Here is a 23,916-nt window from a genome sequence, read left to right as displayed (position 1 = left end):
TCCCAGCACTGACTATTGAAGAGGCTCTTATTTCCTCATTATATATTTTTGGATCCTCTGTCATAAATTAACTGACCGTATATATGTGTGTTTATTTCTGGGCTCTCTATTTTGTTCCATTGATTTATGTGTCTGTTTTTATGCTAATACCATACTGTTTTGATTATCACAGCTTTGTGATAGAGTTTTAGGTAAGAGAATATGATGCCTCCAGTTTTGTTCTTCAAGATTACTTTGGCTATTTGGGATTTTTGTGTTTCTATACAAATTTTAGGAGTATTTGCTATTTCTTTGAAAGATGGCATTAGAATTTTGATGGGGTTGCATTGAGTCTATCAATTGCTTTGGACAGTGTGAACATTTGAACAGTATTGATTCATCTAAGCCAAGATCCATATGTATCTTTGAACTCAAGAAAAGCTATCAAAAACTTTATATTGAGAATTATAGAATATCAATGCCAGAAGTCATCTTCATTGACCATCCTCTCCAGCTGCCTCACAGAAAATAGAAGGGAATTGAGAATTATAGAGTATCAAGGCCAGAAGTCATCTTCATTGACCATCCTCTCCAGCTGCCTCACAGAAAATAGAAGGGAATTGATGCCTCACAGAAAATAGAAGGGAATAGGTGATTTTATATACTGTCACACAGCTTAGACAAAAAATGTATCAGAAGACTCTCTAGAGCTTTTATTATAGTCACAATTTGAAATGACCTTTTAAGAATACCATATGAATTAGATTTAGCCCTATCCTTAAAAACACTTGTTAATGAATGCAGTTTCCAAAATTTGTGCTGAAACAAGGAACATTAACCCTGTAAGATTGCCTGCACATACACACTAAAAAGACTGTCACGGTAAAATTAAGATGATTAATTTCAAGTGTAAAAAGTGCTGCATGGAAAGGAATGAAGTGCTTTGGTAGCATATAATGGCTTTGAGGTAACTGTTGTTATTCAGTCACTAAGTCATGTCCTACTCTGCAACCCCATAGATTGCAGCATGCCAAGCTCCTCTGTCCTCCACTGTCTCCTGGAGTTTGTTCAGATTCAGGTCCATTGAGTTGGTGATGCTAGCTAACCATTTCATCCTCTGCTGCCCTCTTCTCCTTTTGCCTTCAGTCTTTCCTAGCATCAGGGTCTTTTCCAGTGAGTTGGCTGATTGCATCAGCTGGCCAAAGTATTGGAGCTTCAGCTTCAGAATCAGTGAATATTCAGGATTGATTTCCTTTAGCATTGACTGGTTTGATCTCCTTGCTGTCCAAGGAACTCTCAAGCGTTTTCTCTAGCACCACAATTTGAAACCATCAATTCTTCAGGGCTCAGCCTTCTTTAAGGTCCAACTCTTACATTCGTACATGACTACTAGAAAAGCTATAGCTTTGACTATATGGACCTTTGTCGGCAAAGTGATATTTCTGGTTTTTAATATGCTGTCTAGGTTTTTCATAGCTTTTTCCAGGGAGCAAGCATCTTTTAATTTTATGTCTGCAGTCACCACTTGCTTTGATTTTGGAGCTTAAGGAAATCAAATCTGTCACTATTTCTACTTTACCCCATCTGTTTGCTATGAAGTGATGGGACTGGATGCCATGATCTTCATTTTTTGAATGTTGAGTTTCAAGCCAACTTTTTCACTCTCCTCTTTCACCCTCATCAAGAGGCTCTTTAGTTCCCTATCACTTTTCCCATTAGGGTGGTATCATCTGCATATCTGAAGTTTTTGATAATTCTTCCAACAGTCTTCATTCCAGCTTGTGATTTATCCAGGCTGGCATTTCTCATGATGTACTCTGCATATAAATTAAATAAGCAGGGTGACAGTATACAGCCTTGTCATAGCCGTTTTCCAATTTTGAACCAGTCATTTGTTCCATGTCTGGTTCTAACAGTTGCTTCTTGACTTGCATACAGGTTCTCAGGAGGCAGGTAAGGTGATCTGCTATTCCCATCTCTTTAAGAGTTTTTGATACTTTGTTGTAATCTACACAGTCAAGGGTTTTATTTATTTATTTTTTTTAAATTTTATTTTTAAACTTTACATAATTGTATTAGTTTTGCCAAATATCAAAATGAATCCATCACAGGTATACATGTGCTCCCCATCCTGAACCCTCTTCCCTCCTCCCTCCCCATACCATCCCTCTGGGTCGTCCCAGTGCACTAGCCCCAAGCATCCAGTATCGTGCATTGAACCTGGACTGGCATCTCGTTTCATACATGATATTTTACATGTTTCAATGCCATTCTCCCAAATCTTCCCACCCTCTCCCTCTCCCACAGAGTCCATAAGACTGTTCCATACATCAGTGTTTCTTTTGCTGTCTCGTACACAGGGTTATTGTTATCATCTTTCTAAATTCCATATATATGCGTTAGTATACTGTATTGGTGTTTTTCCTTCTGGCTTACTTCACTCTGTATAATAGGCTCCAGTTTCATCCACCTCATTAGAACTGATTCAAATGAATTCTTTTTAATGGCTGAGTAATACTCCATTGTATATGTTGTAATCTACACAGTCAAGGGTTTTAGTATAGTCAGTGAAACAGACTTGTTTTTCTGGAATTCTCTTGCTTTCTCTGTGATCCAGCAAATGTTGATAATTTGATCTCTGGTCTTGAGGTAAGAACATGGTAAAACTTGCCTTTTTAAAAGGTCTCTGTGGTGTTCTTGTAGAGTATGAAGCAGAACAGTGTAAAAGCAAATGCTGGGAGATCCTGGCAAGAGGGTGTATTATTTGAACCAGGATGATAGCAGGAAGCTGAAAGAAACTCAGTGCATTTGTGAGAGACTGGGAGGTAGATTCTATAAAAATTGGCGACTGATGGGTAGGGCATTACCAAACTTACTTGATTCTTTGTTCCTAATAACAATCTGTGAACCTAGTGTTCCATGGAATGCCCTATTTTAGGACATATCCTTTCTGAATAAGTGTTAGAAATTTTCTCTTTGAAATGTTGCTGCTTTTTAGTTATGAGTATATAATTATTCTCTGTAAGAGGAATCTCTCCTTTTAATATTTACATAATTCTCAAAATCTTTCTGGAAGATGGTTTTCTTTGCTAGTTCCTCATTATGGTCTTAATGGGTCTTTTTTCTTCCATGTTATTTTCTTCTTTTTGATACTTTAATCTCATGATTCCTGCCTTGTCACAAAAGATTGGTCTCTCACATTCCCTGTTAGTCAGAATACTTGTTTCTTTTTATTTATTGAGGCGCCTACCAAAGAGAAGTCTGCATTTTTTTTAAGACTTTGCTGTCTTGCTTTGCAGTTGGGCTTTTACAGATAATGTCACTAAAGAAGCTGAACTCAGACTACTTTTATGGATACAAGGTTGTGTTAAGAGCTTTGGATCCTAAAGTCTTATTTTCCATAGAGCATGTTTTACCATTTATTTGTCTCTGGGGGAAAAAGCAAGTAGCAATTATAAATGCTGATTTTTCTTATGCTTATTGTTTTCAGCAGCGACCGCCTGTGGATGAAGTGCTGAGGGAAGGTCACATCAATTTGTCAGGTCTCCAGCTGAGAGCACACGCTATGTTCTCAGCGGAAGGTCTTCCTTTGGGAAGTGATTCCTTAGAATACGCATGGCTAATTGATGTGCAGGCCGGAAGCCTTACAGCGAAGGTCACAGCACCACAGGTATGTTCTCAGGTCTTGGAGTGCTATCCCTGTCTTCCTTTTTCCTTTCCTGACCCACGTCCCCAAGAAAAAGTTGTATGCCCATTTGAATGTTCATTTTACTTCCACTTGCCATTAAGGATTTTCTTAGTCATGGATGAGTCAGAGACAAGTTTCAGTGTTCTGGGCCACATAAAATTGATGGGTATAATTTTTTATAGTCCTGTATAATGTTTTCAAGACTTTCTTTGAGAAGAACTCAGGATGAGAAGTTTCTGGAATTCAAGTTATATATTATTAAAATTATATTACTTGTCTCTCCACTGTTGGAACAATCTTGTTTTTCCAGTACATAGGCTAATTTTCTGAGAACTTTACTTTTTTGTATATTTCTTAGGTAGGATTTCAAAGAGGCATTTATAATTAAGGTAGCATGTTTCTTCACTTGTCATGTCCTAAAGCAAGGTAGCATTATTTGAATCTACACTTAGTGATATAGATACTGATTTAGAAAAATAACAATGAATTTATTGTCAGAAAATCTCATGTAGAAGACTAGTTGTAATCCCTTTGGATAAGTTCTCCTTCCCTCTCAAGGTCCCACTTAGTCTTTAGGAGTCTCAGGGCTTAAGGTTACTGTCAGCCTCCCTGACAAAGGTTCTGCATCCACAGGTTCAACCAGTCATGGATTCAGCCCACTGCAGCTGTGAAGCCTGTGGATACAGAGGCTGACTGTAACCCTTAGTTCTAGAATGGGCCATTGAAATTTAGCGAAATGTTTGTATTACTGTAAAATTTCACCTGTTGAGACAAATATAGTTAAACCTCATTTTCTTATGTTTCACAGATTTTGCTTTCTGGTTGTAGGTTTGTTTTTTTTTAACAAATTGAAGGTTTGTGGCAATGCTGCATCAAGAAAGTCTGTTAGCACCATTTTTCTGATAGCATTTGTTCAATTTATGTATCTGTCTCACATTTTGGTAATTCTTGCACTATTTCAGTCTTTTTCATTATTGATCTTTTATGTTAGTTACTATTTCAAAAGGATCGTGACTCATTGAAGGCTCAGTTTAGCATTTTTTAACAATAAAGTGCCTTTTAATTAAGATATGTATGTTGTTTTTTTTAAGATATAATGCTATTGTACACAGGATAGACTACTAGTTACTTGTAAACATAACTTATATGCACTGGGAAACCAAAAAATTTGTGACTCACTTTATTGTGATACTCACAATGTTGCAGATTTACTGTGGTGGTTTGGAACCAAATCCACAGTATCTGTGAGGTATGCCTGTGTTTATAACATGCATTTCATAATCAGTGTTTCAAAAGATTGAAATGTGGTGGACATGTACATAACTCAGGTTTTGGTAGAATTACAAAATGAGTGTGAAACATGTAATTTAGAGGTAGGTAGTGGCAACCTGCAGATAAATAAAGACTGTTGTTTGTTGTTGTTGTTTAATTGCTAAGTAGTGTCTGACTCTTTGTGACCCCATGGACCGTAGTCTACCAGGCTCCTCTGTCCATAGAATTTCCCAGGCACGAATACTGGAGTGGGTTGCCATTCTCTTCTCCAGGGGATCTTCCCGACCCAGGGATCAAGCTCAGGTATTCTGCCATGGCAGGCGGTCTCTTTATCACTGAGCCACCAGAATAGATAACTTGTATTGATTATATCTGAAGGAAATAGTTGAAGGGAAGCAAAAATTAAGATTCTAGAAATAGTAGGAAAATGAGTAGAATTGAAAAGGGATATTTTATATAAAAATGATGGAAATAAACATATAATAATGGGTGAAAACAAATATTTAGTGCTTACATACCTCATAACTATTTTTATCTGCCATTTTCTGTCTCTAAATCTATAAGTAAAAACTGAAGCATATAATAAAAACAGCTTATTCCCTAACAAGCATGCAATGAAGCCATGCTGACTCTTCAAGACTGGACACAGTTCTTTTAACCTAAAGATTGCTAGAATCTCAGCTTTTATTAGAAGTTGAAACATTTCTCTTTCTTCTACACTGAAATCCTGGCATCACTGTTTCTATCAAGGTTCATGAATCCATTGGTGCTTTTAGTGTTTATTCCATTCTTTGTGTATTTTAAAAGTAAATTCATATTTTCTGAGAGTTTAAATTATGTACTTTTTGGTGGGGGTGGGGATAATACAGTGTATACCCCTGGCTCCATGTTTATTGTAAACTAATAAATTGTGACCCTAAGATTTTTAAAAAACTCAAGATTTGATGAAAATTGATATATACTTAAACTTCTATTCATGAAAGTTCTTTAATCTTCAGAATACCTGATTTTCTAAAATTTTTGCTTAGTAGATATAAATTTCACTTTGAACCTTGATTTATTGTCACATAGAGAATTCTAGGTGCTTTTCTGTGCACGGAATTCTGACTAGTCATGTAAGAAGAAAGATACAAACTTTAAGAAAAATAACGGGCTTTAGAGGTTGCTGAAGTTTCATTTTTCAGTTGAAATTATTTTTCATTTTGGCAATGCATTTTGTCATTTACAAATGAACAGTAACATAAGCTTATAAATGATGTCAAGGTAGAAAAATGATATTGGCTAACAAGTAGATTATATAGCAGGTATAAGGCACTGTTTGGATTATTTCAAGCTGTATTAATATTCTTGATAAACTTTTGAACTGTGAACACTTATTTAGGATGCTAACAGTGTTGTCAACCTGTCATGGCTTATTTGTAGCTGGCTTGTCTCTTGGAGTGGGGACAGATATTTATTTTTCATGTGGTATGTCGAGAGTATGAACTGGAAAGACCAAAATCAGTAGTAGTATGTCAGCATGGAATTGATCGACGCTTCTGTGAATCCAAGGTATGTTAAAAATATGTTAGCAGTATTACAAATGTTTATGGGTTTTTTCAAAATGAAAGTTCACTTTTTTCAATTAAGAAAATTATTTTGCTAATTTATAGTCATTTTTATTTAGTTGTAAATATCTAAAATGAGGTAATTCTTAAAACATACATTCACAAGTAAATGGAGATATTATAAATTTGTATCTCTTAAATTTTTATTGTTAACATTAACATCTTACTGCGTTATTACACTAACTCTTTGGGATATAGCTGTGCATTTATGTAGAAGATTTAGAAGTTGGAGGAGGAAGAAGGTTGAATTCCTTGCATGACGTTGTTGGCAGACCCTTCTGGAACATACACGTTCTCCTATAATGTGATTAATAATGTTGGGCATTTGCCTAGTTTCCTGACCCTAAATCTTATGCTCTTTCTACAACATAGCACTACTGTGGCTAAGGGTCATTACACTACTTTGAAGAGGGTTGTAAGAAGTATATAATAATTCCTGAAATCATGTACAGTGAGATGCATGGTGTTATTTTGTAGTAAAGAATGTTACTTATGAACTTGGAGTGTGGAACATTTTTTAAAGTATGTTCATTTGAGAAATTAGCAACTTGAAACATTGCAGTTTCGGAGTGACCCTAGTTCTGCATCATAGAGATAACCATTTCTAATAGTTTGGCTTTTCTTTCCAGTTTCTTTTCTGTATGTCTTTCCTTTCTTTTTTCTTTTGTATACAAACCATATGTTTGCTATTGTATTACCGTGAATTGGAAATAATTCATTCAGCTTTTAATTTTATATCCAAAAAAATCAGTAACCTGTGCTTATTTATCATCAATAAAACAGCTATAATTGGTGATAAAAATTACTTTTTTCTTGTTATAAACACAACGCCAGGCTCTGGGGAATTGGTTCCTTAGTCATTAGTTTCTTATGGGTAATTTGTTCATGCTTGTAGGCATCTCCTCCCTTTATTTTTTTTAATACTAAAAGCTTTTTAAGTTGTATTGTAATTAAAAAAAAAATCAACTCCATTGAGCCATAAATTCCATACAGTAAATTCACCCCCTTTAAGTTGGAGTTTTGAGAAATGTTACATGTACTGATGTAACCATTACCGCCAATAAAGATCTAGAACATTTCTGTCACCTTAGCAAATTCCTTAGTAACCCTTTGCAGTCAGTCACTATTCCTTGCAGCCCCTGATATTCTTTCTGTCATTTTAGATGAGAGTCTTTAAAAGGCCTATTTTGTGTGGAGGAAATACATTAGTATAGAGCACTGACTGTCATATGAGACATCTTCCTTGTAGTCCTGGCTCTGCTACTGATGAGCAGAGTACATGCTGTTGGGTTGATACTTTACTCAGAACTGCTGTTTCACAAAGAAGTTCATTGAAGTTGGTGATGTGTATGTTATCTTCCAACCTAATCATGACTAAATCTATGTTTTAGGAATAAATAATAAAATAACAAAAATAAATGTGTGTGGACTTTTCAAGATATCAGCGTAATGTTACAGTTCATATATTTGTGGATGTGTAAAAATGTGCATGTGTATCGAGTAGGAAATACTCTTAAAATCTTAAAACTTTGAATTCCTATACAGTTCGTACAAACCTGTGATATTATTTATCAGTTTACTTTGCTATTCTCTTTAAGTTTTAATAACAAATTACATTTGTATTCTGTCAATGTTGTTGCCTGCCACTTTTGAATGAAAGTGACGCATGGTTATTTATGAGTTAGTTTTCTTAATTGGCAAGAATTTAATTACTGATTATTTCATTTATCATTATAAATATATCTCTATATAATTTATCATTATTAAAAGGTGAAATTTAATTGATAATTTAAAATACACATGTAACTAGAATTTTGTTTTGTTAAATAAGCACACTTACATATCAAAATAATTAATTGATGGTGAAGAATTAAGAGTTGAATCCATTTCATTTTAGTTGAGTTGTATTTCTGGGCCTTGTCCAACTTCAGATGACTTGAAGTATACCATGACTCGTTTAGCAGTAGATGGAGCTGATATTTATATTGTGGAGCATGGCTGTGCTACAAATATAAAGGTACACATTTGTCTGTTTCTTGGTCAGTGTAATCCTTTTTCCTTTTAGCCAAACCAAACCTCTATTTCTTGAAGTAAATCACATATTTATAGTTTGCCATCACAGAATACTATGAAATTCTAGGAGGGAGCTTTCTATTTTTTCACCTGTCTTCTTTTCCAGTCTTATTTTCTTTCAAAGCATACTTTTACTACCTTTTTATTTTACTGAATTTTTATAAACTTGCTTTATGGCTGGAATATAAGCTAGTAGGTTGCTTTTATGACAGGAACATAAACTCATAATGTTTTTAGACGATTTAATTTTGAATGCCTTTAGGCTTTATTTATTTAACTTCTTGCCTGGCTGGAAACATTTATTTGCCACCTCTGCTTTAAGGGTTACTGCTGAAAATCAGGCATTAAGATTACTTAAGGAATAAGGCATTAAGATTCATTTGTTGCTACCCTTCTTATTTTTCTTTTCTCCTTCTCTTATTACATTTGGAATTATAGTCTTCTCCTTTCATCCTCTTTTTAAATTTGAATGTTTATTTTTATTCTGTTGCTTTATCTTTTCTGTTTCCACTTTCTCATTTTTCCTTTCTTTCTTCCATTTGTCAGGCTATTTGAAGTAATTACCTATTCTATAGTTTACTGTAATAAGTTGCTTAAAAATACAGAAACTACAGTTTTGTTTCTTTTTCTTCATTCAACTTTAGATGGGTGCAATTCGGGTTGCAAACTGTAATCTTCACAATCAGTCGGTTGGGGAAGGAATAAGTGCTGCAATTCAGGATTTTCAAGTGAGACAGTATATTGAACAATTAAATAATTCCAGAGTTGGACTTCAGCCTGCAGTACTACGGAGGGCCTATTGGCTTGAAGCTGGGTCAGCCAACTTAGGACTTATCACTGTTGATATTGCATTAGCTGCTGATCATCATTCTAAACATGAGGCACAAAGACATTTCTTAGAAACTCATGATGCCAGAACTAAGAGGTAAGTGAGATTTAGGAATGGTAATCAAGTTCAAATGGAAAGTATTAGATAATTATAGAGGAAATCCTACTGTTAGGAATAAAATAAGAACATCTTAAAGACTGAATGTGATCATGCTGGGTACACTTTAATGAGTAAATAAGAATCTGATATCTAAGTAATCACATAGTATCTATCATCTCTGATGGTGTGGTTGCTGGGAAAAAAATATTTTCTGATATGTTTCTAAGCCCATGCTATGTGTGTCCATAGTGAAACAAATATAAATTACTGACCCCCCATAACATTTTGTAATACATTTACACCCCTTCTTTCTCACCATAGCCCTCCACTTCCAATTTGTCATTCCTAGAAAACACCATTACTAATCACCATTTATTCTACAAAACTTCTGTTGTAGGTCTTCACAGTTGCAGGGAAGACAAAAAGTACCTAAACCTTAAGAAATGATTTTTAAATAGTTTCCAAAGCTTCTTACTGAATTACATCTGTTTAAAATGATAGTATGACTTTTTCCATCCTCATCTCTTCCCTTCTAAAGTTTCTAAAGCTTATTTTAAAAATAGAGAAAACTACTAAGAAATAAAGGACAATAATTATCATAATTCTACCACATTGAATCTGTTACATTTCTTCCCAGTATTTTTAATGTATTTCTGTTAAACTTGAAATCATCCTGTATTTGCACTTTAAAATTCTGCATTTCTGTAATTGTTGCCTTTTTTTTAAAAAAAGCAAAAGAACCCATTTTTTTTGTTTGATTTTACCAACAGCAAAGTAAGATTTTGGGGGAATAGTAAAGAACTGCAATTCAAGACAAGCAAACTTTGGCGAAACATAGGCAGGTTTGGAGAACAGAGGAGAGGGGCTTGCTTCTATAGAGGAAAGGAAATTGGAGAGGCTGTCTGCTTCTTCATTGGCTGCAGCCCTTCGGCAGCTTGTTTTTCCTGGGTCAGAAGGCTGGGGTCTGTGAACTGTACTTAGCCATTTCCCATATTTTAAATATATAGATTGTTTCTAAATTTCTCACTGTAAATGGAAGCTTTTCCCACAATTTCTGGGTATATCCTTTAAATAGTTTCCTCAGAAGGGTGTGTGACTGTTAAAAACTGAGCTTTTGATATGCTTTCCCAAGTTACTTCCTAGGACTCTTATTTCAGTTTATATTCCCAGCGGCTGTTTAAGAGAGTCTCTGTCTTACTGCATGTTTGCCACCCTCTCAGTGTTTTATAATAACTGAAAGGTGGTATCTCTTTATTTTGCATTTGTTTATTTGGGGATTATTTAATACTTTTTTCAGATACTTATTGGATATTTTCCCTCATTTGTGAATTGCCTGCTAGTATCCTATATACATTTATTTATTGGGATCTTGGTGTATTTCTTACCAATTTTTAAGAACTCTAGAAAGATTATTGCCCTTTTTTGATCCCCGTTACTGATATTTTGCAGTTTGTTTCATTTATTTTTCTTATGTTAAATAGATTTTAATTTTATGTATTCAAATATGTTCACCTTTCCATTTTATAATTTTTTGTACTAATTTGAGAGCACTTTGCTAGTAATCACATGACCCGTGTACTTTATTTTTTACTATTCTATTTTTGTTATTAACATAAAACTCTAAACCATCTGGATTTTTTTTTTTATGGTATGTGTGCATTAATACAGCCAAGGATGTAAATAGTTTTTTTGGGTTTTGTTTTTTTGCAAATATCTGTTCAAATATAGGAAAACCAACAAACTAATACTTAACACCTACTCTTTTCACAAAATGTTTAGATATTTTCACCTATTAATTTTTCCCAAAGAACTGTTTTTCTAGTTAAAAGAAATCCTATTGAGGTTTTTATTGAGATTACATTAATCTTTTAGGTTTATTTAAGATACTGGTATCTTATAAATCTATTAAGAAAACTCATCTGTGGACAATGTTGTTTAAAAACACATTTTGGTTTCTTTGTTCACTATGGCCTTGGAAGCCAGTTGGTATGAAGACAGTGCCTGTAGATCAGATGGTAGAGCAGGGTGATAGTGAAGCTGAGGAGGTGGCTCCATGTGACTTCAGGTGCCTCACTGAGGTTAGTTTCAGTGCTCTGATTGGTTAAGAATTGTGAAGTTTGAGATTTTATCCTACTTACTAGCTAAGAAGTTATCCTGCCACAGTTTACTGTGAGTGCTAGCAGAAGACGTGTGAAACCTGGTGAGAGACACAGGACTTTATTATAGCAAAAGTACTAGCCAGAGTCAAATGTGTTTGCATTGGTTCCCCATGTCCCCCAAATAGGATTGCCAGAGAAAATACAGGATGCGCGGTTAAAATTGTTGCAGATAAACAACAGAAAACTCTTTAGTATAAAAATACACCACCTGTTACATGGCACAAACTTATTTTTATTTGCCAAACCTGGCACCGCTATCCCTGAGTCCCATGGGGATGTCAGAAAAGACCCATGATGGATGTCTGCACATAGTAGACATTATTACTTCTGCATTACAGAAGTGGAACACTGAGCTTAGGTAACTTTTACCACTTTTATATTAAGTGGAGTGAGCCTGCTCTTTTCCAGAACCCTGAGAAGTAGCCTGGTCAGAGCCTTGCATTCTTGGCGTATCCGGCAAGCAAAAACAGGTAACCTGCCTGTGGTGAATTGCTTCTCCCTACATGGTAGCTCTAATGATACCACTCTAATGGCAGAAAGCAAAGAGGAACTAAAGAGCCTCTTGATGAGGGTGAAAGAGGAGAGTGAAAACGCTGGCTTAAAATTCAACATTCAAAAAAACTAAGTTCATGGCATCCAGTCCCATCACTTTGTGGCAAATGGATGGGGAAAAAGTGGAAAGTGGAAACAGTGACAGATTTTATTTTCTTGGGCTCCCAAATCACTGCGGATGGTGACTGCAGCCAGGAAATTAATTTAATAAGCCTTCCCAATGATTCTTTTTTATTTAAACTTTTTATTTTGTGTTGGGATATAGCCAGTTAACAAACAGTGTTGTGATTGAGGTGAACGGCAAAGGGACTCAGCCATACATATACACCTCCCAGTGATTCTAATGTGAGCCGAAGTTTGAGAACTAGTACATTGGTTTATATAAAGATAGGGACAGGTAGGATACATTTGTTGCACAACTAATGTATTCCAGATTTTGCATAATGCGTTTTACATACCTTATACATATTTTTCCTTTTGTCTTGTCCAGACTGATGTTCCTCTTCTAACTTGATATATTTATTTCTTCACTTCTAACTTGATATATTTATTCCATCTCATCTTTTACATCTCAAATATTATTTTTTTGTAATAATATTTCATTATTTTCTTTGTCACAATAGCCTCTTCTTTATCTTAGAGCACTTTACTGTAACTTATGATTAGATACTATTTGTGTGACCTGTCTTTGCCCACCATAAACTTCATATGGATAAGGTTATGTCAGTTTTGCTTAGCACCATTCAAGGCACATAGTAGATATTTTCAAGGAATATAAATGAATGACTGTAAAAAGGAAATGAAATACTTATTCTGTCTTCCTGTGAGCGCCCTGAGGATCCAATGAGATAATGCATGTGGAAAAGCTTAGAAAAATGGACTGTTAATACGAGGTTTTATTATTTAAAGTTGAAAAAGGAATAAAAATATATTTCTCAGATTTCTATAATATTTTTAAGGAAGGAGGGTAGTTAACGGCTGATAATTTTGTGTGGGGGTCACTCACAGAGCCTAAAGAATTTTACAGACAATTACTCTTACTGTCTTAATTCTTCATTCAGAGTCCTTATTACAAAATCACAATTTTTTTTCTAAAATAGAGAGTGATGTCTTATTTTGATTTTATTGAGAATTTCTTACTTCCCTCGTATTTATAACATTTTGGTGTACTAAATTTACCATATGACTAAGTCTTTGCAATGCTAAATATTATAATCTATTAAGCATAATCTATACTAATAGTTCTATCTGTTTTTTAAATTAGTGCTTAAATTTTTAGTTCTTTTGAGAATGTTTTCTGCTGTCTTTGAAGTGGATTTAAATATATATATATATATATATATATACACTTTATCTCTTTGATTTTTTTAAAATTTATGTTCTGTTTCTCATTATTGTTCCTACTTATTTTCATCTCACCATGGTGAGACTTTTTTTTTTAAGAAAGGCAAAATAATTAAAAAGATAGTCCATAGTAAAAACAAACCTTTGTGTTTAACTTGTCTTTTAAAAATATTAACAGTTAACATATTTAATTATTTGCTCAAAAGTTTCTGATTCCTAATGAGTTTTTGTTATGTTGTTGTTCTTTTGTTTCTTTTGTTGTGTGTTCTATTTAGGTTGTGGTTTTTGTGGCCAGATGATACCCTGAAGAATAAGAGGTGTAAGAACAAGTGTGGTTGTCTTGGTGGCTGCAGATTCTTTGGTGGCACAGTAACTGGCCTAGATTTCTTCAAACTTGAAGAGTTGACACCTTCCAGTAGCTCTGCATTTTCAAGCACAAGTGCAGAGTCTGATATGTATTATGGACAGTCTCTGCTTCAGCCTGGAGAATGGATTATTACTAAAGAAGTTCCCAAAATTGTAGATGGTAGTGTGTTGTCACTTATATTTATCTTTTGTTATCTTCATTCCTATGTCATTCTGAGAGAAGTTCAGTGTTACTTTGTTCAAATTGGTTTTTTGAGCAGTCTTTTATGTAGGCTTTAGTTATAATCTGTCTTTGTTTTGCAGGTGATTTAACGATAGCCAGATAAGACCTAGTGAGTTTTTCAGAGTTGCACAAGGCAAAAGTAGATTTACTGTTCAGATCTCCTGCTGTCAATATGGGTGATTTTTCCTAGCCCAGCTTTAAATATTTGCATATATGTCATTATTTCCCTAGAACCTAGATTCCAGAAATACACTTAGGAATAGCTGTGCTTTAAGTTTATAATTGTTTTACCAGTTTACTTCTATAGGAAAAACTTAACAATAGTAATATGTATACTATTGGCTCTCATGTTATCCACTGCTTTTGCAAAATACTCTTCTTACGACTTTAATCATCCATGTCAAGAAATTTGGTGTTTCCTTAGAGCCTGTAGGATAACTTTACAGATACATGAGTTTGGTATGAACAGTGAATGGTGGATTTAGGCATATTGAATTTATATCTATCTATTATCTTTTCTCCAAAGACTTCAGAAATACATCTTCCATTGTGTTTCTTAATTGTGTATTCCTACAATTAAATGCAATACATACTGGTAAAGTGGTCATACTGTCAAGAAGTGAAATTTAGGAAAAGTCTTGATATTGCACTAGTATTTAGTGCAATAGTACTAGTATTTAGTGCAATATTGCACTAATATTTAGCCCTTTTCCGTTGATCCATTCAAAATAATTAACTTAGCTCTGCCTTTTGTCAGTAGACAAAATAGAAAAGAAGTATTAAGTATTTAGCAATAGTATTTAGTGCAATATTGCACTAGTACTTAGTCCTTTTCCCTTGATACATTGAAAATAATTAACTTAGCTCTGCCTTTTGTCAGTAGACAAAATAGAAAAGAAGTAGTTTTAACTTTTAACAATTTATTGGCTTGATTGTCATGTATATGGAGCTCTTAGAGGAAAGAGTGGGAAATATGTATGCCAAATTCTTGTTTAAATGATTTTTCACTTAATATTAATAAATTGTACATGCTAGTTTAAGGTTACTTGACTTCAGCAGTTTTACCAGAATAAGAGCGGATTACCTTACAAAATCAGCAAATACCAAAACTTCTTGACATTTAAAGGACTAGAAAGATATGAAACAAAATTTACTTAGCTATCTTCTTATAATATTACCTTTTTACTTTTGAATAATATTTGTTTTTAAAGATTTTCATAAGCATTTCTCGTTTCATCCTCAAGCTAACCATGTGAGTTCTTTATTTTCCCTGTTTGTGGTGAAATAACTGAGGTTCATCACTGAGACTGAGTTGCATGAAGTCATTCAGTCATGTATGTGGCTGAGCAGAAACCAGAATCAAGATTATTAAAGCCACTTTAGTTTTTTCCACCGTACCACAACTGGCACTATTTATAAAGACTATGCTTGATTCTCTAACGTGTAGATCAAATTTTTACCATCACAAATGCAAGGAAGAAAATCTACAGGGAATTTGCACATGGTATAAAAGGGAGAAAACAGCAAATTCTCTAACAGCGAACAGAAGAAACCTCATTTTAGTTCTTATGTAATAGACAGTGTCTGTGTCTCTCTCCCTCAGGAATATGTTGTAATTGGTAAACTGCTATAAGTTTCTTGAGCAGGGAAGCTTGAAGTTAGCCCCTTCATAGTCCCTTCATAAGTATATGACTTTCTGATTGTTGAGTTTTCCGGGAGCCACATATAGATGTACAGTGTCAGGACAGAATTAAGGAGGGCATATTGGTATAAATAAAGAATTTCCTTGGAAGGTCAGTACATTCTAGTTTCCTATCATTTAAAAGTGAATCAAACCTATTTTTCTTTTGATTTTCGTTGTGATTTTTACATTCGTGATAGTAGAAGTGAATACTACTTGTATTCTAAGTTCTTAAGTCTTCTTACCACTTAAGTTCTATCTAGAATTGCCTTCTGCTTGGTGAGATGTTTTCTCCTACTAGCAGGTTCCATCCTTGTGAATAGCACAAGGATAGCTGGAGGAGAGGGGAAGTAGGGCAGCAATATATATTTTTTTTTCCCTAAGCAGCTCTAGAATTCTCCTTTTATCACGGTCTGCCCCTAGTTTACATAACACATCACAGGGCTCTCATAAAAGGCTGAGAGAATGTTCCAGATTCAGGAAGACAGGACAACTGAATGCAGTAATATACAATCCTAGATTGGATCCTGTACTGGAGAGGGCAAAAGGCTTTAAAGGACATTATTAGGCCTTTTGAGAAAATTGGAAAGCACATGGTAGACTAGATAACCATGTGGTATCAGTGCCAAATATACCAAGTTGATAACTATACTGTGTTTTTGTATTATTCTTAGGAAATAAACCTTTTGAGTGTTTAGGGTAAAAAACCATGACTGCAAGTTACTCTTAGGTGGTTCCCAAAGTATTATGTCTGTTTATATACACTGAGCAAGTGTGGGCAAAGTGTTTAAAATAAGTAATTTTGAGTAAAATAGCTTTGATTTGTTAACACTCTTGAAATTTTTCTAAGTTGGAAATTTTTCATATAAATAGTTATTTGAAAAAGAAGAAATTCAGTCTGCAAACTCTGGTTTCATATGTATGTTGATATCTTTCCGTAGTGTTTAGCGTATTGCTATGTGAAATTAGTTACTTGTGCTTTTTAAAAACAACTACATACTTAACAACAGGGTATTCGATTACATTCTCATATTTTTCGTAAATTGTTTTTGGAATTATTGTGTTTATGTAACCTACCTTTTTGTTTGTTTAGGTAACGTGAATGGCATAAAGAGGAAAGAATGGGAAAACAAATCAGTGGGAATAGAAGTAGAGAGGAAAACTCAGCACCTTAGTCTTCAAGTACCATTACGATCTCATAGCTCATCCTCTTCCTCAGAGGAGAACAGTAGTTCCAGTGCTGCACAGCCCCTATTGGCTGGTGAAAAGGAAAGTCCCTCTTCTGTTGCTGATGACCATTTGGTTCAAAAAGAATTCTTGCATGGTACAAAAAGAGATGATGGCCAAGCAAGGTCAGTGTTCAGTTAGATTTAGAAACCTGATTGTAATAAGATTATAAGTGCTTAAACCTGTGGTGAGAAAAACTTTCTCCCTCTTCAGCTCACTTGCTGTAGAAAATTTTTTTTCCTCCTGAACCTGTTTTAAATACCTATTTGCTGCTGTTTTTCTGATTGCAAGAGTAATACTATTCATTCCAGATATTAAGAAAATACAGAAAAGTATAACAAAAATGAATATTTCCTGTCCTCCCACCACTGAAAGTGAACTGTTGTTAACATGTGGATATTAGCCTTCCAGTGTGGTGAATAATTTTTGATCCTCCCTTTGGTCCCTAGCTGATTACTCACTTCTTGAAAATCACTTTCCTCTTGCCTTGATAGCACACTTCAGATTGCCCCCCAGGTCCTTGGCTATTCTTTCTCGGTCTCTATTTCCAAGTCCTCCATTTTTTTTCCTTTCCATGCTTCTTTCTCTTATTCTTAACAGCCTACCATTTGTTAAATGTTGTTATCCCTTAAGATTCTGTTCTGTACCCTTCTCACCACTCACTTTACTATTTCCCTCTGCAGTCTTAGTAACTATTTGGCTTCAATTATGATCTGTAGTTAACATCTTATAAGTGTAAAAACTCCATCCCATACCTGTGTCCCTGTGAGCCTAGCCATCTTCTGGATGTTTTGTGGATGGCTCAGACTCAACATATTAAAAAGTGACCTTGTGCCTATCGTGCTCAGCTTGTTATGCCTCAGGAAATGGCACTCGTATATCAGTTGCTGAAGTCAGAAATATTGGAGTTATCTATGATTTATTGCTTTCCTTTATTTCCTCTTATCTGATCAAAGACACCTGGTATATTTTGTTGGATAAACTTTTAATGGATATGGGAATAATAAGTTTACAAATGCATTAGTGTCCATGGATTATGGATAGATTATACTCCAGATTTCTTTAAATTTTTATTCTGTTTTAAGCTTGACTCCATTTTTTTATTAGTTTTGTTTTTGGAACTGTATGGGGTAGAAACATATAATGTGCTATTTTGCTACTTTCTATGGGATTTTATTGTGAAAGTTTACATCTTTCTTTGTTTGTAAAAAGAATACAGAAAGATTTTACAAGTACTTCTGTTTATACTTAAATTATGTGATGTGCAATAAATGTTAATAGTTTTTCTTTCTGTTTTAGCATTCCTACAGAAATTTCAGGAAACAGCCCTGTATCTCCTAACACTCAGGAAAAGTCAGTAGGTCAGTCTCCTCTGAGATCTCCCTTGAAACGACAGGCCTCTGTGTGTTCCACCCGACTTGGAAGTACCAAGAGCCTTACTGCTGCTTTTTATGGGGACAAGCAGCCTGTTACAGTGGGAGTCCAATTTAGCAGTGATGTTTCCAGAAGTGATGAGAATGTACTAGACTCACCAAAGCAGAGGAGAAGTTTCGGTTCATTTCCATACACACCATCAGCAGACTCTAATTCATTTCATCAATATCGATCAATGGATTCAAGCATGTCAATGGCTGATAGTGAAGCCTACTTTTCTGCAGCTGAAGAATTTGAGCCCATTAGCAGTGATGAAGGCCCTGGAACTTATCCAGGTAGAAAAAAGAAGAGAAAGCAAGCCCAGCAGATTGACTACAGTAGGGGTTCCATATATCACAGTGTGGAAGGACCACTTACTGGCCAGGGAGAAAACATTCAGGATCCCCGGACTCTGCCATTCAAAACTCACCCTTCCCAGGCTTCCTTTGTTTCTGCATTAGGTGGAGAGGATGATGTTATAGAGCATCTGTATGTTGTAGAAAGTGAGAAAACAATAGAAAGCGAACAGATTACTTCTCAACAACCTGTGATGAATTGCTATCAGACTTACCTTACACAGTTCCAGGTAATTAATTGGTCAGTGAAGCATCCAACCAACAAAAGAACCTCTAAGTCCTCACTGCATCGCCCCCTTGATCTGGAAACACCAACCAGTGAAGAAAGTTCATCATCATTTGAACAGCTTTCTGTTCCAACTTTTAAGGTATAAGCTAAATCATTAGTTTTCACTGATCAATTTATTTAGGAAAATTATTTTTAAGATGTTTTAAAAATTGCTCTCTTGGTATTTAGCTACCTTTCTGAAAGATAAAATTCCTGAAGACATGGCTTCATGTATGACAGTAGGCCTCAGGTTTATTGATGAGTATTATAAATTTAAGGATATAAAATTAAGGAAAAGTTTCAGACTTGATTATCAGAATATTAATCATGTATAGTCCATGTCTACATTATATTCTGAGATTAGGATCAAGTCTCTGTGAATTCATATTTTCTGTCTTAAAAGTAAAATTTTGGAATTGTTTTTAATAGTTGGTATTCTTTCTATTAATCCATAACTGCTTCTATGCAAATCCAGTTCTGCATACTTGATATTTGAGATCTTGTAATTTAGTATTAATTGATTATTGTCCATTTCTGTAATGTATTCTGTAAATAGCTTTTTTATAGGAAAGCTAAAAATATGTAAAAATAAATTTAGTGATAAAGCCAATATTAAAACATTTTATAAATATTTAAAAGAACTTTATGATTTTAAAGACCAAAATTGAGCATATAAAATCTTATGGAACTGATTAACATTTAAGAATTTTATGTGGTGTTTACTTATGTGTAATATATATACTCATTTAAAGTGTCTGAATGTTAATATTCTCATTGTTAATTCTGATATTTATTATATACTACTGTGTGTTAACCATTTGATGTTCAGTGGTGAGGAAACAGACATGGGGCTTATAGTTAGGCAGTTAATATAGATAAATAGATAAGTTTAAATAGATAAGTACAGTGTATGATTACAAATTGAGAAGTCTTACAAAGATAATCAAAGGATGCTGGAATAGAGAATAATGGGAGGTAGTGGGGTTGCCTAGATTGTATTGACATGAAAGGTCTATCCCAGGAGGTAATATTTAAACTGGAACTTAAAGGATGAGGACAAATTGAAGATGGGAAGATTTAGGGGTACTATACTCAGGGAATAGGACCAGGACCTTAAAGCTTTATGGGAGTTTTAAGGAAATGTGATATGATCTCTTATATTTCGGCTACCAAATAGAAGTGAATTGTCATTAAGCAAGGAGGAAGTGGGGTGATGACTTAGGAGACTGTCTCAGTAGTCTGTGCAAGACATGATATATACTTGGACTTAAGTAATGATGGAAATGTGATAAATTGCCAGGGTCCAGCCCTGGTGGAGTCAGGGGTTTCGAAGGGGAGACGGCTTCAGCGATCAGGAAACAACAGCTTATTTAAATGTTAATTAAAGATATAAAGAGTGGTTAAATAAGGATAGCTCAGTGAGGAAATTCAGTGGAGAAAAGAGGCTGAATAATTCAGCCAGAAGGTGAGAGAAAGAACGACATGGGGAGACCAAGCTTCAGTGAACAAGGCCTGCACTTTATTTTCCAAAGTAGTTTTTATACCTTAAGTTATGCATAGAAGATAATGAGGGAAGGGGTAGAGTCATGCTGTAAGCCAGACTTTCTTCCTGCAAACTTATCATGTGCAAAAGTTTAGGTGATTTGCATCATCTTCTGGCGCAGAGGCCTGTTAATATTTTAAGACCCTTTCTTCAGAAAACTTATTTTTCTCTAAAGGTGATGAGTCAGGCGCCACCTTTCAAAAGCATTAGATAAAGTTGCATTCCTACAGGGCAAAGGTGTGGTGGGCTATAACAAGAAAAAGAATTAACTCAAGGGTCCAAGGTTACAAACATTAAAGCTACTACTTACACTAATTATATTAATCAATACACTGCCAGGGACACAGCAGGTAAGGGATATGGAAACTTAGCAGCAAACATTGGCCCAACAAGTGAAAAACCCTTCACCAATACAGTTTCTAATCAATCTTTTAACTGCTCAAAGGAATCTGTATTTAGACAGTTTAGAACATCTCATGCCTCTCACAGTTGGGAGGCTCTGAACAATCACATGTGGCCGGAAAAACCTATTCAGGCAGGCTAGAGGACTTCCAAAGGAGTTTGTAGGTTGAAACACTATCACACCTAGGAACTTTATTAACTGGAGCTGTAAGTTAACTCTTTTTTCAGAGAGAGGTAGTAGGGGACAGCCCCCCCGTAAAGTCAGAGGTGTAGGTGAGAGCACAAAGCAGAAAATAGGCAGACTCTGGTTTAGAGGGTAGATACTCGAGAATTTCCAGGGGGACTCCTGAGGCTCGATCCCGCCTTTGCATATGCCTAGCCTCCTTCCTCATGACCTTTGCCACGGGCGGAGCTCCTCACGCAGGCTCCGGCAATAAATGGAATGGAATATCCTTACAGATGTATGTATTTGAGTAATATGTATTAAAGAAAGAAGAAACATACTAACATAAAGAAAGAAGAAAATAGAAACAAAGTTTTTATTTTGTGATTGTACCCATTTCTTATCTTGCCTAAGATAAATTGCCCATGCCAAAATTTTAAAATGTTTTCTTTATTCCATGTGAAAATATGTTGGTATATGAATGTTTTAGTATAAAACCGAATGGCATTTGCTTTGAAGAATTACTGTGAGAAGTTAGAATTATTAATATTTTAGTATTTTCAATAAATCTTGTTTTGTTCAGGCAGTCAAATGTCTGGAGAAAATAAGCCAAGGAGTTCATATCTTTAGACAACTTCAAAAATAGAACATAAAATATTTTTTCTTTACTAGATCTAAATAATAGGCTAGCATTTAAAAGGATTTAGTTTGGTTATTTTAAGTACATTATTTATTTTGTATTCTTTTATGGATATCCCTGGAGGAGGGCACGGCAGTCCACTCCATACTCTTGCCTGGAGAATCCCATGATTAGAGGAGCCTAATGGGCTACTCTCTATGAGGTCACAAAGAGATAGACAAACTGAAGCAACTTAGCATGCACACATGGATATAAAATACAATCTAGTTTTTCCTATAATTTAATGTTTCTCTGGGATTCTTTCCCAGTTATATACTATTTTGTCTTCTTTTGCATAAGTTTAAAATTTCATAAAATGAGAAGTTTAAAAGAAAATAAAAGTCGATTGTGCTACCAGACTCTCAAATTAGCTTTTTCTAAGTAAAGCCCAATTTAAAGAGGAACTACGGAGGAAAGACATTTGAAGTGCTTGTTTTTAAGCTTTAGTTGTGTAGTCTACTCTTGTTGCTGAATCCTCGCAGCCCTACTGTCATTTGTCTGAATAATCAGAAGATGAAATTGACAATTGAATATTTTCTGTGATTTTCTCAATTTGTCTGTTAAATATTTATATTTTACATATCAAAATCACATTAACAAGGTAATTTGGATATTCAGAAATATCAGTTGATAACATAAATTTACAGAATAACTAATATTATAATTCTAGCCTATAAGTAATATTTTCTTTTATTCTAGGTTATCAAACAGGGGCTCACAGCTAACTCTTTACTAGACAGAGGAATACAACTTTCAGGATCGACTTCAAAGTAAGTAAAAATTATGTACTTTTGAAGTTTTAAGCCAGTCTTTCTTGATTATTAGATCTTAGACTTTATTCTGAGAAATAATAATTCTTTACCTGATCATAGTATTTATTTTATGATAATAGGCCCAAATAATTTAACTCTGTTGTCTTTCATGGCTTTGCCTACATTTATGAGCATTCTGTAGCATTTCTTTTAGATATACTATGCAAACCACAACTTGACTAAATTGGGAACTAACAAGAATTTAGTATTACAAATTTTATATTTTGGAAATGTTCCATCAAATAAGTATATCAAAAAAAGTTTTATATTTAATGTATTAACCATCTTAGATCAGCTTGCATCTTAGTGCCTCATTTTTCTTGTCCTTGAAGAGTATTTGGGACATATCTAGTCCAATGTCATGAAATTTGTAGTTGAAATAATTACAAGTTTAAAGATTAAAGAGACTCCAACTGCTATTTTTTTTGTGTGTGTGGTCTTTTAAATATATATTTTGCTTGTTAAATTGTATAGTACACCATATACTCCACTGGAAAAGAAAGCTGTTGATAACACCGATGATGAGACATTAACAGAAGAGTGGACCTTGGATCAACCAGTCTCACAGACTAGGACCACAGCCATAGTTGAAGTAAAAGGAACTGTTGATATTGTTCTGACTCCCCTAGTGGCTGAAGCTTTAGACAGGTATTAATTTTGTGTAAAAGTACAACTACTATTTTATAAAATAATAAATGTATGTGATAATGATTAGTGTGTATGATATAATATTTTCATGAAAAAGAATGATGAATAATTATTGATGAAAGATTCTATTTTGATTGAATAAAAATGAAAATATATTTAAAGGGAACTGTGTTTCAGTTATTATTTGTTCCTTTCTCAGCTTAAATAATTATATATTATAATATTATAATAATTATATTACATTTTCTACTTTTTGCTTTTGGTCTGTTGAGCATTTAAAAAAAAAACAAAAAGACCAAATACCCAGGAGGTCAGGAAGCAGCAGTTAGAACTGGACATGGAACAACAGACTGGTTCCAAATAGGAAAAGGAGTACATCAAGGCTGTATATTGTCATCCTGCTTATTTAACTTATATGGAGAGTACATCATGAGAAATGGTGGGGTGGAAGAAGCACAAGCTGGAATCAAGATTGCCGGGAGAAATATCAATAACCTCAGATACGCAGATGACACCACCCTTATGGCAGAAAG

The 23,916-nt window shown here is 34.5% G+C and overlaps 1 protein-coding gene across 7 annotated transcripts in view; it reads left to right on the top strand.

Annotated features, from left to right (window-relative positions):
* Positions 1-23,916, top strand: part of BLTP1 (bridge-like lipid transfer protein family member 1) — a 202,692-nt gene that overhangs the window by 75,537 nt on the left and 103,239 nt on the right. For all 7 annotated transcript variants that reach the window (XM_024977600.2, XM_024977605.2, XM_024977604.2 and 4 more), the window contains exons 23-31: positions 3,470-3,649; positions 6,362-6,490; positions 8,444-8,563; positions 9,264-9,544; positions 13,878-14,128; positions 16,966-17,224; positions 18,399-19,236; positions 22,623-22,693; positions 23,210-23,383. In XM_024977600.2, coding sequence (XP_024833368.1) covers positions 3,470-3,649; positions 6,362-6,490; positions 8,444-8,563; positions 9,264-9,544; positions 13,878-14,128; positions 16,966-17,224; positions 18,399-19,236; positions 22,623-22,693; positions 23,210-23,383 — 2,303 coding nt within the window. The remainder of the gene's footprint in view (positions 1-3,469; positions 3,650-6,361; positions 6,491-8,443; positions 8,564-9,263; positions 9,545-13,877; positions 14,129-16,965; positions 17,225-18,398; positions 19,237-22,622; positions 22,694-23,209; positions 23,384-23,916) is intronic.

The sequence above is a fragment of the Bos taurus genome, chromosome 17 (genome assembly GCF_002263795.3).
Source record: "Bos taurus isolate L1 Dominette 01449 registration number 42190680 breed Hereford chromosome 17, ARS-UCD2.0, whole genome shotgun sequence".
Taxonomy (NCBI): Eukaryota; Metazoa; Chordata; class Mammalia; order Artiodactyla; family Bovidae; genus Bos; species Bos taurus.
This window is presented reverse-complemented; position numbering and strand designations above follow the sequence as displayed.